At 45.9% G+C, this 18,315-nt stretch overlaps 1 protein-coding gene across 2 annotated transcripts in view; it reads right to left on the bottom strand.

Moving 5' to 3' along the window:
- LOC135574386 (GDNF family receptor alpha-4-like) overlaps positions 1 to 18,315 on the bottom strand; it is a 780,873-nt gene that overhangs the window by 667,888 nt on the left and 94,670 nt on the right. The window contains exon 8 of one of the 2 annotated variants that reach the window (XM_065025977.1): positions 1,944 to 2,131. The exons of the other annotated variant lie outside the window; for it this stretch is intronic. Coding sequence (XP_064882049.1) covers positions 1,944 to 2,131 — 188 coding nt within the window. The remainder of the gene's footprint in view (positions 1 to 1,943; positions 2,132 to 18,315) is intronic. 2 annotated transcript variants of the gene reach the window in all.

Below are 18,315 nucleotides of genomic sequence, written 5' to 3'. Positions count from 1 at the left end.
GTGCCCTCAAAGCTCATCACTAAGCTAAGGATCCTGGGACTAAACACCTCCCTCTGCAACTGGATCCTGGACTTCCTGACGGGCCGCCCCCAGGTGGTGAAGGTAGGTAGCAACACATCTGCCACTCTGATCCTCAACACTGGAGCTCCCCAGAGGTGCGTGCTCTGTCCCGTCCTGTACTCCCTGTTCACCCACGACTGCATGGCCAGGCATGTCTCCGACACCATCATTAAGTGTGCAGACGACACAACAGTGGTAGGCTTGATTTAAGGACAACGACGAGACAGCCTATAGGGATGAGGTCAGAGACCTGGCCGGGTGGTGCCAGAATAACAACCTCTCCCTGAACGTAACCAAAACTAAGGAGATGATTGTGGACTACAGGAAAAGGAGGACCGAGCACGCCCCCATTCTCATCAGGTTGAGAGCTTCAAGTTCCTTGGTGTCCACATTAACAACAAACTAGAATGGTCCAAACACACCAAGACAGTCGTGAAGAGGGCACGACAAAGCCTATTCCCCCTCAGGAAATATATATTTTTTGGCATGGGTCCTGACATCCTCAAAAGGTTCTACAGCTGCAACATCGAGAGCGTCCTGACTGGTTGCATCACTGCCTGGTACGGCAACTGCTTGGCCTCCGACCGCAAGGCACTTCAGAGGGTAGTGTGTACGGCCCAGTACATCACTGGGGCTAAGCTGCCAGCCTTCCAGGACCTCTACAGCAGGCGGTGTCAGAGGAAGGCCCTAAAAATTGTCAAAGACACCAGCCACCCCAGTCATAGAATGTTCTCTCTACTACCGCATGGCAAGTGGTACCGGAGTGCCAAGTCTAGGACAAAAAGACTTCTCAACAGTTTTTACCCCCAAGCCATTAGACTCCTGAACAGGTAATCAAATGGCTACCTGGACTATTTGCATTGTGAGTCCCCCAACCCCTCTTTTACGCAGCTGCTACTCTCTGTTTATCATATATGCATCGTCACTAACCATATCTACATGTACATACTACCTCAATCAGTCTGACTAACTGGTGTCTGTAATGTAGCCTCGCTACTTTTGTAGCCTCTCTACTGTATATAGCCTTGCTACTTTTATAGCCTCTCTACTGTATATAGCCATCACCTTAATGAATCTATTGACCATCACCTTAATGAATCTATTGACCATCACCTTAATGAGTCTATTGACCATCACCTTAATGAGTCTATTGACCATCACCTTAATGAATCTATTGACCATCACCTTAATGAGTCTATTGACCATCACCTTAATGAGTCTATTGACCATCACCTTAATGAATCTATTGACCACCACCTTAATGAATCTATTGACCATCACCTTAATGAGTCTATTGACCATCACCTTAATGAATCTATTGACCACCACCTTAATGAATCTATTGACCATCACCTATTGACCATCACCTTAATGAGTCTATTGACCATCACCTTAATGAATCTATTGACCATCACCTATTGGCCATCACCTTAATGAATCTATTGACCTGTCCTCTCCTCTGCTTTCCTCTACCTGTCCTCTCCTCTGCTTTCCTCTACCTGTCCTCTCCTCTGCTTTCCTCTACCTGTCCTCTCCTCTGCTTTCCTCCACCTGTCCTCTCCTCTGCTTTCCTCCACCTGTCCTCTCCTCTACTTTCCTCTACCTGTCCTCTCCTCTGCTTTCCTCTACCTGTCCTCTCCTCTGCTTTCCTCTACCTGTCCTCTCCTCTGCTTTCCTCTACCTGTCCTCTCCTCTACTTTCCTCTACCTGTCCTCTCCTCTGCTTTCCTCCACCTGTCCTCTCCTCTGCTTTCCTCTACCTGTCCTCTCCTCTGCTTTCCTCTACCTGTCCTCTCCTCTGCTTTCCTCTACCTGTCCTCTCCTCTGCTTTCCTCCACCTGTCCTCTCCTCCCTCGATGCATCTCTTTCACAGCTCCACCTCACCTGAGTGGGTATCTGTTCTCTCAGGACATTCTGTTTTGTTTCCATGGTGATACCAGGGACGGGGGTTGCCGGGCGCTGGATGTGGTTGTTGGGGGTAGTGAGAGTGGGGCTGGGCGTGTCTGGTTGGTTGGCTGCTCCGATGGAGGACTGCTTGTCTGTCTCGTTCCCAAACGCCATCATGGCTTTCTCTGTTCAGAATAATCAAGAGGAGAGTAGAGTGAAGTGTGACTTTTAGTCTCCACAACTTATTGGATTTTTAACATTCCAGTACCAACTTAAGATTACAATTTTAATTTAGAAAAAAAAAAAGATGAATGACATGGACAAAACTATAGACACCCCGAAGCTAGTTCTTAGTTGCACAGTCTTTGGCCTAGATAACTGCATACAAACGCTTCTTGTAGCCATCAATGAGTTTGCTAAACCTTTCTACTGGCAATTTGAACCCACTGTTCAGCAGAAAACTGCTCTAATTCTTCAATGTTTGAGGAGTGCCCTCCACCAACTGCTGTTTTTATCACTCGGCATAGGTTCTGGATGTGATTCAGATCTGGACTCTTTGCCCCCAAAAACACATAAAAAGCACCCAGGAAAGGTTAAAAAAGAAATGCTTGACTGTTCTGGAGTTGCCAACGAAGAGTTCACATCTGAATTTGATTTGAATCATAGTAATAGCTACAACAAGCGTTTATCTACAGTTACCTTGGCCAAAGGCTGTGCAACCATTTGGGATCCCGAGTGGCGCGGCGGCCTCAGTGCACCTCCGTGTTAGAGGCGTCACTAAAGACCCTGGTTCGATTCCAGGCTGTATCATGGGTCCTCAGATCCTCAAAAGGTTCTACAGCTGCACCATCGAGAGCATCCTGACTGCCTGGTATGGCAGCTGCTTGGCCTCTGACCACAAGGCGCTACAGAGGGTAGTGCGTACGGCCCAGTACATCACTGGAACCAAGCTTCCTGCCTACCCAGGACCTCTATACCAGGCGGGGTCAGAGTAAGGCCCTAAAAATGGCCAAAGACTCCAGCCACCCCAGTCATAGACTGTTCTCTCTGCTACAAAGCGGTACAGTGACGCTTCTAAACAGCTTCTACCTCCCAAGCCACAAGATTCCTGAACAGCTAATCAAATGGCTTCCCCCCCCCTTTACGCTGCTGCTACTCTCTGTTATTATCTACGCACAGTCACTTTATTAACTCTACCTACATATTACCTCAAATACCTCAACAAACATTTCACTATGTCTTCAGTTACCTCCCATTTCACTATGTCTTCAGTTACCTCCCATTTCACTGTCTTCAGTTACCTCCCATTTCACTGTCTTCAGTTACCTCCCATTTCACTGTCTTCAGTTACCTCCCATTTCACTGTCTTCAGTTACCTCCCATTTCACTGTCTTCAGTTACCTCCCATTTCACTGTCTTCAGTTACCTCCCATTTCACTGTCTTCAGTTACCTCCCATTTCACTGTCTTCAGTTACCTCCCATTTCACTGTCTTCAGTTACCTCCCATTTCACTGTCTTCAGTTACCTCCCATTTCACTGTCTTCAGTTACCTCCCATTTCACTGTCTTCAGTTACCTCCCATTTCACTGTCTTCAGTTACAGCCCATTTCACTGTCTTCAGTTACCTCCCATTTCACTGTCTTCAGTTACCTCCCATTTCACTATGTCTTCAGTTACCTCCCATTTCACTATGTCTTCAGTTACAGCCCATTTCACTGTCTACAGTTACCTCCCATTTCACTGTGTCTTCAGTTACTTCCCATTTCACTGTCTTCAGTTACCTCCCATTTCACTGTCTTCAGCTACCTCCCATTTCACTGTCTTCAGTTACCTCCCATTTCACTGTCTTCAGTTACCTCCCATTTCACTGTCTTCAGTTACCTCCCATTTCACTGTCTTCAGTTACCTCCCATTTCACTGTCTTCAGTTACCTCCCATTTCACTGTCTTCAGTTACAGCCCATTTCACTGTCTTCAGTCACCTCCCATTTCACTGTCTTCAGTTACAGCCCATTTCACTGTCTTCAGTTACCTCCCATTTCACTGTCTTCAGTTACAGCTCATTTCACTGTCTTCAGTTACCTCCCATTTCACTGTCTTCAGTTACCTCCCATTTCACTGTCCTCAGTTACCTCCCATTTCACTGTCTACAGTTACCTCCCATTTCACTGTCTTCAGTTACCTCCCATTTCACTGTCCTCAGTTACCTCCCATTTCACTGTCTACAGTTACCTCCCATTTCACTGTCTTCAGTTACCTCCCATTTCACTGTCTTCAGTCACCTCCCATTTCACTGTCTTCAGTTACCTCCCATTTCACTGTCTTCAGTTACCTCCCATTTCACTGTCTTCAGTTACTTCCCATTTCACTGTCTTCAGTTACAGCCCATTTCACTGTCTTCAGTTACCTCCCATTTCACTGTCTTCAGTTACCTCCCATTTCACTGTCTTCAGTTACCTCCCATTTCACTGTCTTCAGTTACCTCCCATTTCACTGTCTTCAGTTACCTCCCATTTCACTGTCTTCAGTTACCTCCCATTTCACTGTCTTCAGTTACAGCCCATTTCACTGTCTTCAGTTACCTCCCATTTCACTGTCTTCAGTTACCTCCCATTTCACTGTCTTCAGTTACCTCCCATTTCACTGTCTTCAGTTACCTCCCATTTCACTGTCTTCAGTTACAGCCCATTTCAATGTCTTCAGTTACCTCCCATTTCACTGTCTTCAGTTACCTCCCATTTCACTGTCTTCAGTTACCTCCCATTTCACTGTCTTCAGTTACCTCCCATTTCACTGTCTTCAGTTACCTCCCATTTCACTGTCTTCAGTTACCTCCCATTTCACTGTCTTCAGTTACCTCCCATTTCACTATGTCTTCAGTTACCTCCCATTTCACTGTCTACAGTTACCTCCCATTTCACTGTGTCTTCAGTTACCTCCCATTTCACTGTCTTCAGTTACCTCCCATTTCACTGTCTTCAGTTACCTCCCATTTCACTGTCTTCAGTTACAGCCCATTTCACTGTCTTCAGTTACCTCCCATTTCACTGTCCTCAGTTACCTCCCATTTCACTGTCCTCAGTTACCTCCCATTTCACTGTCTTCAGTTACAGCCCATTTCACTGTCTTCAGTTACCTCCCATTTCACTATGTCTTCAGTTACCTCCCATTTCACTGTCTTCAGTTACCTCCCATTTCACTGTCTTCAGTTACCTCCCATTTCACTGTCTTCAGTTACCTCCCATTTCACTGTCTTCAGTTACCTCCCATTTCACTATCTCTTCAGTTACCTCCCATTTCACTATGTCTTCAGTTACAGCCCATTTCACTGTCTACAGTTACCTCCCATTTCACTGTCTTCAGTTACCTCCCATTTCACTGTCTTCAGTTACCTCCCATTTCACTGTCTTCAGTTACCTCCCATTTCACTGTCTTCAGTTACCTCCCATTTCACTGTCTTCAGTTACCTCCCATTTCACTGTCTTCAGTTACCTCCCATTTCACGGTCTTCAGTTACAGCCCATTTCACTGTCTTCAGTTACCTCCCATTTCACTGTCTTCAGTTACCTCCCATTTCACTGTCTTCAGTTACCTCCCATTTCACTGTCTTCAGTTACCTCCCATTTCACTGTCTTCAGTTACCTCCCATTTCACTGTCTTCAGTTACCTCCCATTTCACTGTCTTCAGTTACCTCCCATTTCACTGTGTCTTCAGTTACCTCCCATTTCACTGTGTCTTCAGTTACCTCCCATTTCACTGTCTTCAGTCACCTCCCATTTCACTGTCTTCAGTCACCTCCCATTTCACTGTCTTCAGTTACCTCCCATTTCACTGTCTTCAGTTACCTCCCATTTCACTGTCTTCAGTTACCTCCCATTTCACTGTCTTCAGTTACCTCCCATTTCACTGTGTCTTCAGTTACCTCCCATTTCACTGTCTTCAGTTACCTCCCATTTCACTGTCTTCAGTTACCTCCCATTTCACTATGTCTTCAGTTACCTCCCATTTCACTGTCTTCAGTTACCTCCCATTTCACTGTCTTCAGTTACCTCCCATTTCACTATGTCTTCAGTTACCTCCCATTTCACTGTCTTCAGTTACCTCCCATTTCACTGTCTTCAGTTACCTCCTATTTCACTGTCTTCAGTTACCTCCCATTTCACTATGTCTTCAGTTACCTCCCATTTCACTGTCTTCAGTTACCTCCCATTTCACTGTCTTCAGTTACCTCCCATTTCACTGTCTTCAGTTACAGCCCATTTCACTGTCTTCAGTCACCTCCCATTTCACTGTCTTCAGTTACCTCCCATTTCACTGTCTTCAGTTACAGCTCATTTCACTGTCTTCAGTTACCTCCCATTTCACTGTCTTCAGTTACCTCCCATTTCACTGTCCTCAGTTACCTCCCATTTCACTGTCTACAGTTACCTCCCATTTCACTCTCTTCAGTTACCTCCCATTTCACTGTCTTCAGTCACCTCCCATTTCACTGTCTTCAGTCACCTCCCATTTCACTGTCTTCAGTCACCTCCCATTTCACTGTCTTCAGTTACTTCCCATTTCACTGTCTTCAGTTACAGCCCATTTCACTGTCTTCAGTTACCTCCCATTTCACTGTCTTCAGTTACCTCCCATTTCACTATGTCTTCAGTTACCTCCCATTTCACTATGTCTTCAGGTACAGCCCATTTCACTGTCTACAGTTACCTCCCATTTCACTGTGTCTTCAGTTACCTCCCATTCACTGTCTTCAGTTACCTCCCATTTCACTGTCTTCAGTTACCTCCCATTTCACTGTCTTCAGTTACCTCCCATTTCACTGTCTTCAGTTACAGCCCATTTCACTGTCTTCAGTTACCTCCCATTTCACTGTCCTCAGTTACCTCCCATTTCACTGTCCTCAGTTACCTCCCATTTCACTGTCTTCAGTTACAGCCCATTTCACTGTCTTCAGTTACCTCCCATTTCACTATGTCTTCAGTTACCTCCCATTTCACTGTCTTCAGTTACCTCCCATTTCACTGTCTTCAGTTACCTCCCATTTCACTGTCTTCAGTTACCTCCCATTTCACTATGTCTTCAGTTACAGCCCATTTCACTGTCTACAGTTACCTCCCATTTCACTGTCTTCAGTTACCTCCCATTTCACTGTCTTCAGTTACCTCCCATTTCACTGTCTTCAGTTACCTCCCATTTCACGGTCTTCAGTTACAGCCCATTTCACTGTCTTCAGTTACCTCCCATTTCACTGTCTTCAGTTACCTCCCATTTCACTGTCTTCAGTTACCTCCCATTTCACTGTCTTCAGTTACCTCCCATTTCACTGTCTTCAGTTACCTCCCATTTCACTGTCTTCAGTTACCTCCCATTTCACTATGTCTTCAGTTACAGCCCATTTCACTGTCTACAGTTACCTCCCATTTCACTGTCTTCAGTTACCTCCCATTTCACTGTCTTCAGTTACCTCCCATTTCACTGTCTTCAGTTACCTCCCATTTCACTGTGTCTTCAGTTACCTCCCATTTCACTGTGTCTTCAGTTACCTCCCATTTCACTGTCTTCAGTCACCTCCCATTTCACTGTCTTCAGTCACCTCCCATTTCACTGTCTTCAGTTACCTCCCATTTCACTGTCTTCAGTTACCTCCCATTTCACTGTCTTCAGTTACCTCCCATTTCACTGTCTTCAGTTACCTCCCATTTCACTGTCTTCAGTTACCTCCCATTTCACTGTGTCTTCAGTTACCTCCCATTTCACTGTCTTCAGTTACCTCCCATTTCACTGTCTTCAGTTACCTCCCATTTCACTGTCTTCAGTTACCTCCCATTTCACTATGTCTTCAGTTACCTCCCATTTCACTGTCTTCAGTTACCTCCCATTTCACTGTCTTCAGTTACCTCCCATTTCACTGTGTCTTCAGTTACCTCCCATTTCACTGTGTCTTCAGTTACCTCCCATTTCACTGTCTTCAGTTACCTCCCATTTCACTGTCTTCAGTTACAGCTCATTTCACTGTCTTCAGTTACCTCCCATTTCACTGTCTTCAGTTACCTCCCATTTCACTGTCTTCAGTTACCTCCCATTTCACTGTCTTCAGTCACCTCCCATTTCACTGTCTTCAGTTACCTCCCATTTCACTGTCTTCAGTTACCTCCCATTTCACTGTCTTCAGTCACCTCCCATTTCACTGTCTTCAGTCACCTCCCATTTCACTGTCTTCAGTCACCTCCCATTTCACTGTCTTCAGTTACCTCCCATTTCACTGTCTTCAGTTATCTCCCATTTCACTGTCTTCAGTTACCTCCCATTTCACAGTCTTCAGTTACCTCCCATTTCGCTGTCTTCAGTTACAGCCCACTTCACTGTCTTCAGTTACCTCCCATTTCACTGTCCTCAGTTACCTCCCATTTCACTGTCCTCAGTTACCTCCCATTTCACTGTCTTCAGTTACAGCCCATTTCACTGTCTTCAGTTACCTCCCATTTCACTGTCTACAGTTACCTCCCATTTCACTGTCTTCAGTTACCTCCCATTTCACTATGTCTTCAGTTACCTCCCATTTCACTGTCTTCAGTTACCTCCCATTTCACTGTCTTCAGTTACCTCCCATTTCACTGTCTTCAGTTACCTCCCATTTCACTGTCTTCAGTTACCTCCCATTTCACTGTCCTCAGTTACCTCCCATTTCACTGTCTTCAGTTACAGCCCATTTCACTGTCTTCAGTTACAGCTCATTTCAGTGTCTTCAGTTACCTCCCATTTCACTGTCTTCAGTTACCTCCCATTTCACTGTCTTCAGTTACCTCCCATTTCACTGTCTTCAGTTACAGCCCATTTCACTGTCTTCAGTTACCTCCCATTTCACTGTCCTCAGTTACCTCCCATTTCACTGTCCTCAGTTACCTCCCATTTCACTGTCTTCAGTTACAGCCCATTTCACTGTCTTCAGTTACCTCCCATTTCACTATGTCTTCACTTACCTCCCATTTCACTGTCTTCAGTTACCTCCCATTTCACTGTCTTCAGTTACCTCCCATTTCACTGTCTTCAGTTACAGCCCATTTCACTGTCTTCAGTTACCTCCCATTTCACTGTCCTCAGTTACCTCCTATTTCACTGTGTTCAGTTACAGCCCATTTCACTGTCTTCAGTTACCTCCCATTTCACTATGTCTTCAGTTACCTCCCATTTCACTGTCTTCAGTTACCTCCCATTTCACTGTCTTCAGTTACCTCCCATTTCACTGTCTTCAGTTACAGCCCATTTCACTGTCTTCAGTTACCTCCCATTTCACTGTCTTCAGTCACCTCCCATTTCACTGTCTTCAGTCACCTCCCATTTCACTGTCTTCAGTCACCTCCCATTTCACTGTCTTCAGTTACCTCCCATTTCACTGTCTTCAGTTACCTCCCATTTCACTGTCTTCAGTTACATCCCATTTCACTGTCTTCAGTTACCTCCCATTTCACTGTCTTCAGTTACCTCCCATTTCACTGTCTTCAGTTACCTCCCATTTCACTTTCTTCAGTTACAGCCCATTTCACTGTCCTCAGTTACCTCCCATTTCACTGTCTACAGTTACCTCCCATTTCACTGTCTTCATTTACCTCCCATTTCACTGTCTTCAGTTACCTCCCATTCACTGTCTTCAGTTACCTCCCATTTCACTGTGTCTTCAGTTACCTCCCATTTCACTGTCTTCAGTTACCTCCCATTTCACTATGTCTTCAGTTACCTCCCATTTCACTGTCTTCAGTTACCTCCCATTTCACTGTCTTCAGTTACCTCCCATTTCACTGTCTTCAGTTACAGCCCATTTCACTGTCTTCAGTTACCTCCCATTTCACTGTCCTCAGTTACCTCCCATTTCACTGTGTTCAGTTACAGCCCATTTCACTGTCTTCAGTTACCTCCCATTTCACTATGTCTTCAGTTACCTCCCATTTCACTGTCTTCAGTTACCTCCCATTTCACTGTCTTCAGTTACCTCCCATTTCACTGTCTTCAGTTACAGCCCATTTCACTGTCTTCAGTTACCTCCCATTTCACTGTCTTCAGTCACCTCCCATTTCACTGTCTTCAGTCACCTCCCATTTCACTGTCTTCAGTCACCTCCCATTTCACTGTCTTCAGTTACCTCCCATTTCACTGTCTTCAGTTACCTCCCATTTCACTGTCTTCAGTTACCTCCCATTTCACTGTCTTCAGTTACCTCCCATTTCACTGTCTTCAGTTACCTCCCATTTCACTGTCTTCAGTTACCTCCCATTTCACTTTCTTCAGTTACAGCCCATTTCACTGTCCTCAGTTACCTCCCATTTCACTGTCTACAGTTACCTCCCATTTCACTGTCTTCATTTACCTCCCATTTCACTGTCTTCAGTTACCTCCCATTCACTGTCTTCAGTTACCTCCCATTTCACTGTGTCTTCAGTTACCTCCCATTTCACTGTCTTCAGTTACCTCCCATTTCACTGTCTTCAGTTACCTCCCATTTCACTGTCTTCAGTTACCTCCCATTTCACTGTCTTCAGTTACCTCCCATTTCACTGTCTTCAGTTACCTCCCATTTCACTTTCTTCAGTTACAGCCCATTTCACTGTCCTCAGTTACCTCCCATTTCACTGTCTACAGTTACCTCCCATTTCACTGTCTTCATTTACCTCCCATTTCACTGTCTTCAGTTACCTCCCATTCACTGTCTTCAGTTACCTCCCATTTCACTGTGTCTTCAGTTACCTCCCATTTCACTGTCTTCAGTTACCTCCCATTTCACTGTCTTCAGTTACCTCCCATTTCACTGTCTTCAGTTACCTCCCATTTCACTGTCTTCAGTTACCTCCCATTTCACTGTCTTCAGTTACCTCCCATTTCACTGTCTTCAGTTACCTCCCATTTCACTGTCTTCAGTTACAGCTCATTTCACTGTCTTCAGTTACCTCCCATTTCACTGTCTTCAGTTACCTCCCATTTCACTGTCTTCAGTTACCTCCCATTTCACTGTCTTCAGTCACCTCCCATTTCACTGTCTTCAGTTACCTCCCATTTCACTGTCTTCAGTTACCTCCCATTTCACTGTCTTCAGTCACCTCCCATTTCACTGTCTTCAGTCACCTCCCATTTCACTGTCTTCAGTCACCTACCATTTCACTGTCTTCAGTTACCTCCCATTTCACTGTCTTCAGTTATCTCCCATTTCGCTGTCTTCAGTTACCTCCCATTTCGCAGTCTTCAGTTACCTCCCATTTCGCTGTCTTCAGTTACAGCCCACTTCACTGTCTTCAGTTACCTCCCATTTCACTGTCCTCAGTTACCTCCCATTTCACTGTCCTCAGTTACCTCCCATTTCACTGTCTTCAGTTACAGCCCATTTCACTGTCTTCAGTTACCTCCCATTTCACTGTCTACAGTTACCTCCCATTTCACTGTCTTCAGTTACCTCCCATTTCACTATGTCTTCAGTTACCTCCCATTTCACTGTCTTCAGTTACCTCCCATTTCACTGTCTTCAGTTACCTCCCATTTCACTGTCTTCAGTTACCTCCCATTTCACTGTCTTCAGTTACCTCCCATTTCACTGTCCTCAGTTACCTCCCATTTCACTGTCTTCAGTTACCTCCCATTTCACTGTCTTCAGTTACAGCTCATTTCAGTGTCTTCAGTTACCTCCCATTTCACTGTCTTCAGTTACCTCCCATTTCACTGTCTTCAGTTACCTCCCATTTCACTGTCTTCAGTTACAGCCCATTTCACTGTCTTCAGTTACCTCCCATTTCACTGTCCTCAGTTACCTCCCATTTCACTGTCCTCAGTTACCTCCCATTTCACTGTCTTCAGTTACAGCCCATTTCACTGTCTTCAGTTACCTCCCATTTCACTATGTCTTCACTTACCTCCCATTTCACTGTCTTCAGTTACCTCCCATTTCACTGTCTTCAGTTACCTCCCATTTCACTGTCTTCAGTTACAGCCCATTTCACTGTCTTCAGTTACCTCCCATTTCACTGTCCTCAGTTACCTCCCATTTCACTGTGTTCAGTTACAGCCCATTTCACTGTCTTCAGTTACCTCCCATTTCACTATGTCTTCAGTTACCTCCCATTTCACTGTCTTCAGTTACCTCCCATTTCACTGTCTTCAGTTACCTCCCATTTCACTGTCTTCAGTTACAGCCCATTTCACTGTCTTCAGTTACCTCCCATTTCACTGTCTTCAGTCACCTCCCATTTCACTGTCTTCAGTCACCTCCCATTTCACTGTCTTCAGTCACCTCCCATTTCACTGTCTTCAGTTACCTCCCATTTCACTGTCTTCAGTTACCTCCCATTTCACTGTCTTCAGTTACCTCCCATTTCACTGTCTTCAGTTACCTCCCATTTCACTGTCTTCAGTTACCTCCCATTTCACTGTCTTCAGTTACCTCCCATTTCACTTTCTTCAGTTACAGCCCATTTCACTGTCCTCAGTTACCTCCCATTTCACTGTCTACAGTTACCTCCCATTTCACTGTCTTCATTTACCTCCCATTTCACTGTCTTCAGTTACCTCCCATTCACTGTCTTCAGTTACCTCCCATTTCACTGTGTCTTCAGTTACCTCCCATTTCACTGTCTTCAGTTACCTCCCATTTCACTGTCTTCAGTTACCTCCCATTTCACTGTCTTCAGTTACCTCCCATTTCACTGTCTTCAGTTACCTCCCATTTCACTGTCTTCAGTTACCTCCCATTTCACTGTCTTCAGTTACCTCCCATTTCACTGTCTTCAGTTACAGCCCATTTCACTGTCTTCAGTTACCTCCCATTTCACTGTCCTCAGTTACCTCCCATTTCACTGTGTTCAGTTACAGCCCATTTCACTGTCTTCAGTTACCTCCCATTTCACTATGTCTTCAGTTACCTCCCATTTCACTGTCTTCAGTTACCTCCCATTTCACTGTCTTCAGTTACCTCCCATTTCACTGTCTTCAGTTACAGCCCATTTCACTGTCTTCAGTTACCTCCCATTTCACTGTCTTCAGTCACCTCCCATTTCACTGTCTTCAGTCACCTCCCATTTCACTGTCTTCAGTCACCTCCCATTTCACTGTCTTCAGTTACCTCCCATTTCACTGTCTTCAGTTACCTCCCATTTCACTGTCTTCAGTTACCTCCCATTTCACTGTCTTCAGTTACCTCCCATTTCACTGTCTTCAGTTACCTCCCATTTCACTGTCTTCAGTTACCTCCCATTTCACTTTCTTCAGTTACAGCCCATTTCACTGTCCTCAGTTACCTCCCATTTCACTGTGTTCAGTTACAGCCCATTTCACTGTCTTCAGTTACCTCCCATTTCACTATGTCTTCAGTTACCTCCCATTTCACTGTCTTCAGTTACCTCCCATTTCACTGTCTTCAGTTACCTCCCATTTCACTGTCTTCAGTTACAGCCCATTTCACTGTCTTCAGTTACCTCCCATTTCACTGTCTTCAGTCACCTCCCATTTCACTGTCTTCAGTCACCTCCCATTTCACTGTCTTCAGTCACCTCCCATTTCACTGTCTTCAGTTACCTCCCATTTCACTGTCTTCAGTTACCTCCCATTTCACTGTCTTCAGTTACCTCCCATTTCACTGTCTTCAGTTACCTCCCATTTCACTGTCTTCAGTTACCTCCCATTTCACTGTCTTCAGTTACCTCCCATTTCACTTTCTTCAGTTACAGCCCATTTCACTGTCCTCAGTTACCTCCCATTTCACTGTCTACAGTTACCTCCCATTTCACTGTCTTCATTTACCTCCCATTTCACTGTCTTCAGTTACCTCCCATTCACTGTCTTCAGTTACCTCCCATTTCACTGTGTCTTCAGTTACCTCCCATTTCACTGTCTTCAGTTACCTCCCATTTCACTGTCTTCAGTTACCTCCCATTTCACTGTCTTCATTTACCTCCCATTTCACTGTCTTCAGTTACCTCCCATTCACTGTCTTCAGTTACCTCCCATTTCACTGTGTCTTCAGTTACCTCCCATTTCACTGTCTTCAGTTACCTCCCATTTCACTGTCTTCAGTTACCTCCCATTTCACTGTCTTCAGTTACCTCCCATTTCACTGTCTTCAGTTACCTCCCATTTCACTGTCTTCAGTTACCTCCCATTTCACTTTCTTCAGTTACAGCCCATTTCACTGTCCTCAGTTACCTCCCATTTCACTGTGTTCAGTTACAGCCCATTTCACTGTCTTCAGTTACCTCCCATTTCACTATGTCTTCAGTTACCTCCCATTTCACTGTCTTCAGTTACCTCCCATTTCACTGTCTTCAGTTACCTCCCATTTCACTGTCTTCAGTTACAGCCCATTTCACTGTCTTCAGTTACCTCCCATTTCACTGTCTTCAGTCACCTCCCATTTCACTGTCTTCAGTCACCTCCCATTTCACTGTCTTCAGTCACCTCCCATTTCACTGTCTTCAGTTACCTCCCATTTCACTGTCTTCAGTTACCTCCCATTTCACTGTCTTCAGTTACCTCCCATTTCACTGTCTTCAGTTACCTCCCATTTCACTGTCTTCAGTTACCTCCCATTTCACTTTCTTCAGTTACAGCCCATTTCACTGTCCTCAGTTACCTCCCATTTCACTGTCTACAGTTACCTCCCATTTCACTGTCTTCATTTACCTCCCATTTCACTGTCTTCAGTTACCTCCCATTCACTGTCTTCAGTTACCTCCCATTTCACTGTGTCTTCAGTTACCTCCCATTTCACTGTCTTCAGTTACCTCCCATTTCACTGTCTTCAGTTACCTCCCATTTCACTGTCTTCAGTTACCTCCCATTTCACTGTCTTCAGTTACCTCCCATTTCACTGTCTTCAGTTACCTCCCATTTCACTGTCTTCAGTTACCTCCCATTTCACTTTCTTCAGTTACAGCCCATTTCACTGTCCTCAGTTACCTCCCATTTCACTGTCTACAGTTACCTCCCATTTCACTGTCTTCATTTACCTCCCATTTCACTGTCTTCAGTTACCTCCCATTCACTGTCTTCAGTTACCTCCCATTTCACTGTGTCTTCAGTTACCTCCCATTTCACTGTCTTCAGTTACCTCCCATTTCACTGTCTTCAGTTACCTCCCATTCACTGTCTTCAGTTACCTCCCATTTCACTGTGTCTTCAGTTACCTCCCATTTCACTGTCTTCAGTTACCTCCCATTTCACTGTCTTCAGTTACTTCCCATTTCACTGTCTTCAGTTACCTCCCATTTCACTGTGTCTTCACCTAGCTGGCTAGTTAGCTATAGCTACTCTGTAACCTAGGTTGACATACTAGAAAGTAATATAAACAACTAACTACAATTAAACAGCTGGTGTGCAATTTCTAATACTAAGGAGGTTTGGAGGTATTGCTCGCCTGAGGTAGAGTACCTCATGATAACCTACCTGCCCTCCAGGACACCTACACCACCCGATGTCACAGGAAGGCCATAAAGATCATCAAGGACAACAACCACCCGAGCCACTGCCTGTTCACCCCGCTATCATCCAGAAGGCGAGGTCAGTACAGGTGCATCAAAGCTGGGACCGAGAGACTGAAAAACAGCTTCTATCTCAAGGCCATCAGACTGTTAAACAGCCACCACTAACATTGAGTGGCACCTGTACTGACCTCGCCTTCTGGATGATAGCGGGGTGAACAGGCAGTGGCTCGGGTGGTTGATGTCCTTGATGATCTTTATGGCCTTCCTGTAACATCGGGTGGTGTAGGTGTCCTGGAGGGCAGGTAGTTTGCCCCCGGTGATGCGTTGTGCAGACCTCACTACCCTCTGGAGAGCCTTACGGTTGAGGGCGGAGCAGTTGCCGTACCAGGCGGTGATACAGCCCGCCAGGATGCTCTCGATTGTGCATCTGTAGAAGTTCGTGAGTGCTTTTGGTGACAAGCCGAATTTCTTCAGCCTCCTGAGGTTGAAGAGGCGCTGCTGCGCCTTCTTCACGATGCTGTCTGTGTGAGTGGACCAATTCAGTTTGTCTGTGATGTGTATGCCGAGGAACTTAAAACTTGCTACCCTCTCCACTACTGTTCCTCACAGCCGTAGACCCACAGCTACCATCCCCCAGCACAGCTATAGACCCACAGCTATAGACCCATAGCTATAGTCCCATAGCTATAGTCCCACAGCTATAGACCCATAGCTATAGACCCACAGCTATAGTCCCACAGCTATAGTCCCACAGCTATAGACCCACAGCTATAGACCCACAGCTACCATCCCCCCAGTACAGCTATAGACCCACAGTTACCATCCCCCCATTATATCTATAGACCCACAGCTATAGACCCACAGCTATAGACCCACAGCTATAGTCTCACAGCTATAGTCCCACAGCTATAGACCCACAGCTACCATCCCCCAGCATAGCTATAGACCCACAGCTATAGACCCACAGCTACCATCCCCCAGCACAGTTATACACCCACCCATTATATCTACAGACCCACAGCTACCATCCCCCCATTATATCTATAGACCCACAGCTACCATCCCCCCATTATATCTACAGACCCACAGCTACCATCCCCCATTATATATAGACCCACAGCTACCATCCCCAGTACAGCTATAGACCCACAGCTATAGACCCACAGCTACCACCCCCATTATATCTATAGACCCACAGCTACCATCCCCCATTATATCTATAGACCCACAGCTACCATCCCCCCATTATATCTATAGACCCACAGCTACCATCCCCATTATATCTATAGACCCCATCCCCCATTATATCTATAGACCCACAGCTACCATCCCCCATTATATCTATAGACCCACAGCTACCATCCCCCATTATATCTATAGACCCACAGCTACCATCCCCCATTATATCTATAGACCCACAGCTACCATACCCCCCATTATATCTATAGACCCACAGCTACCATCCCCCATTATATCAGCTACCACCCCCCATTATATCTATAGACCCACAGCTACCATCCCCCATTATATCTATAGACCCACAGCTACCACCCCCATTATATCTATAGACCCACAGCTACCATCCCCCATTATATCTATAGACCCACAGCTATAGACCCACAGCTACCATCCCCCATTATATCTATAGACCCACAGCTACCATCCCCCATTATATCTATAGACCCACAGCTACCATCCCCCATTATATCTATAGACCCACAGCTACCACCCCCCCATTATATCTATAGACCCACAGCTATAGTCTCTAGGGCTCAGCTACAGTCTCCAGGGCTCAGCTATACTATCCAGGGCTCAGCTATAGTTTCCAGGGCTCAGCTATAGTCTCCAGGGCTCAGCTATAGTCTCCATGACTCAGCTATAGTCTCCAGGGATCAGCTATAGTCTCCAGGGCTCAGCTATAGTCTCCAGGGATCAGCTATAGTATCCAGGGCTCAGTTATCGTCTCCGGGGCTCAGCTATAGTCTCCAGGGCTCAGCTATAGTCTCCAGGGCTCAGCTTCTCCAGGGCTCAGCTATAGTCTCCAGGGCTCAGCTATAGTATTCAGGGCTCAGCTATAGTATCCAGGGCTCAGCTATAGTATTCAGGGCTCAGCTATAGTCTCCAGGGATCAGCTATAGTCTCCAGTGATCAGCTATAGTCTCCAGGGATCAGCTATAGTCTCCAGGGCTCAGCTATAGTCTCCAGGGATCAGCTATAGTCTCCAGGGCTCAGCTATAGTCTCCAGGGATCAGCTATAGTCTCCAGGGATCAGCTATAGTATCCAGGGCTCAGCTATAGTATTCAGGGCTCAGCTATAGTCTCCAGGGCTCAGTTATAGTCTCCAGGGCTCAGTTATAGTCTCCAGGGCTCAGCTATAGTCTCCAGGGATCAGCTATAGTCTCCAGGGCTCAGCTATAGTCACCAGGGCTCAGTTATCGTCTCCAGGGCTCAGCTATAGTCTCCAGGGCTCAGCTATAGTCTCCAGGGCTCAGCTATAGTCACCAGGGCTCAGTTATCGTCTCCAGGGCTCAGCTATAGTCTCCAGGGCTCAGCTATAGTCTCCAGGGCTCAGCTATAGTCTCCAGGGCTCAACTATAGTATCCAGGGCTCAGTTATAGTCTCCAGGGCTCAGCTATACTATCCAGGGCTCAGCTATAGTCTCCAGGGCTCAGCTATAGTCGCCAGGGATCAGCTATAGTCGCCAGGGATCAGTTATAGTCTCCAGGGCTCAGTTATAGTCTCCAGGGCTCAGTTATAGTCTCCAGGGCTCAGCTATAGTCGCCAGGGCTCAGCTATAGTCGCCAGGGCTCAGCTATAGTATCCAGGGCTCAGCTGTAGTATCCAGGGCTCAGCTGTAGTCTCCAGGGCTCAGCTATAGTCGCCAGGGTCAGCTATAGTCTCCAGGGCTCAGCTA

The sequence above is a fragment of the Oncorhynchus nerka genome, linkage group LG12 (assembly GCF_034236695.1).
Source record: "Oncorhynchus nerka isolate Pitt River linkage group LG12, Oner_Uvic_2.0, whole genome shotgun sequence".
NCBI classification, from domain to species: Eukaryota; Metazoa; Chordata; class Actinopteri; order Salmoniformes; family Salmonidae; genus Oncorhynchus; species Oncorhynchus nerka.
Note: the sequence above shows the minus strand (reverse complement) of the source record. Positions and strands in the feature narration are given on the sequence as shown.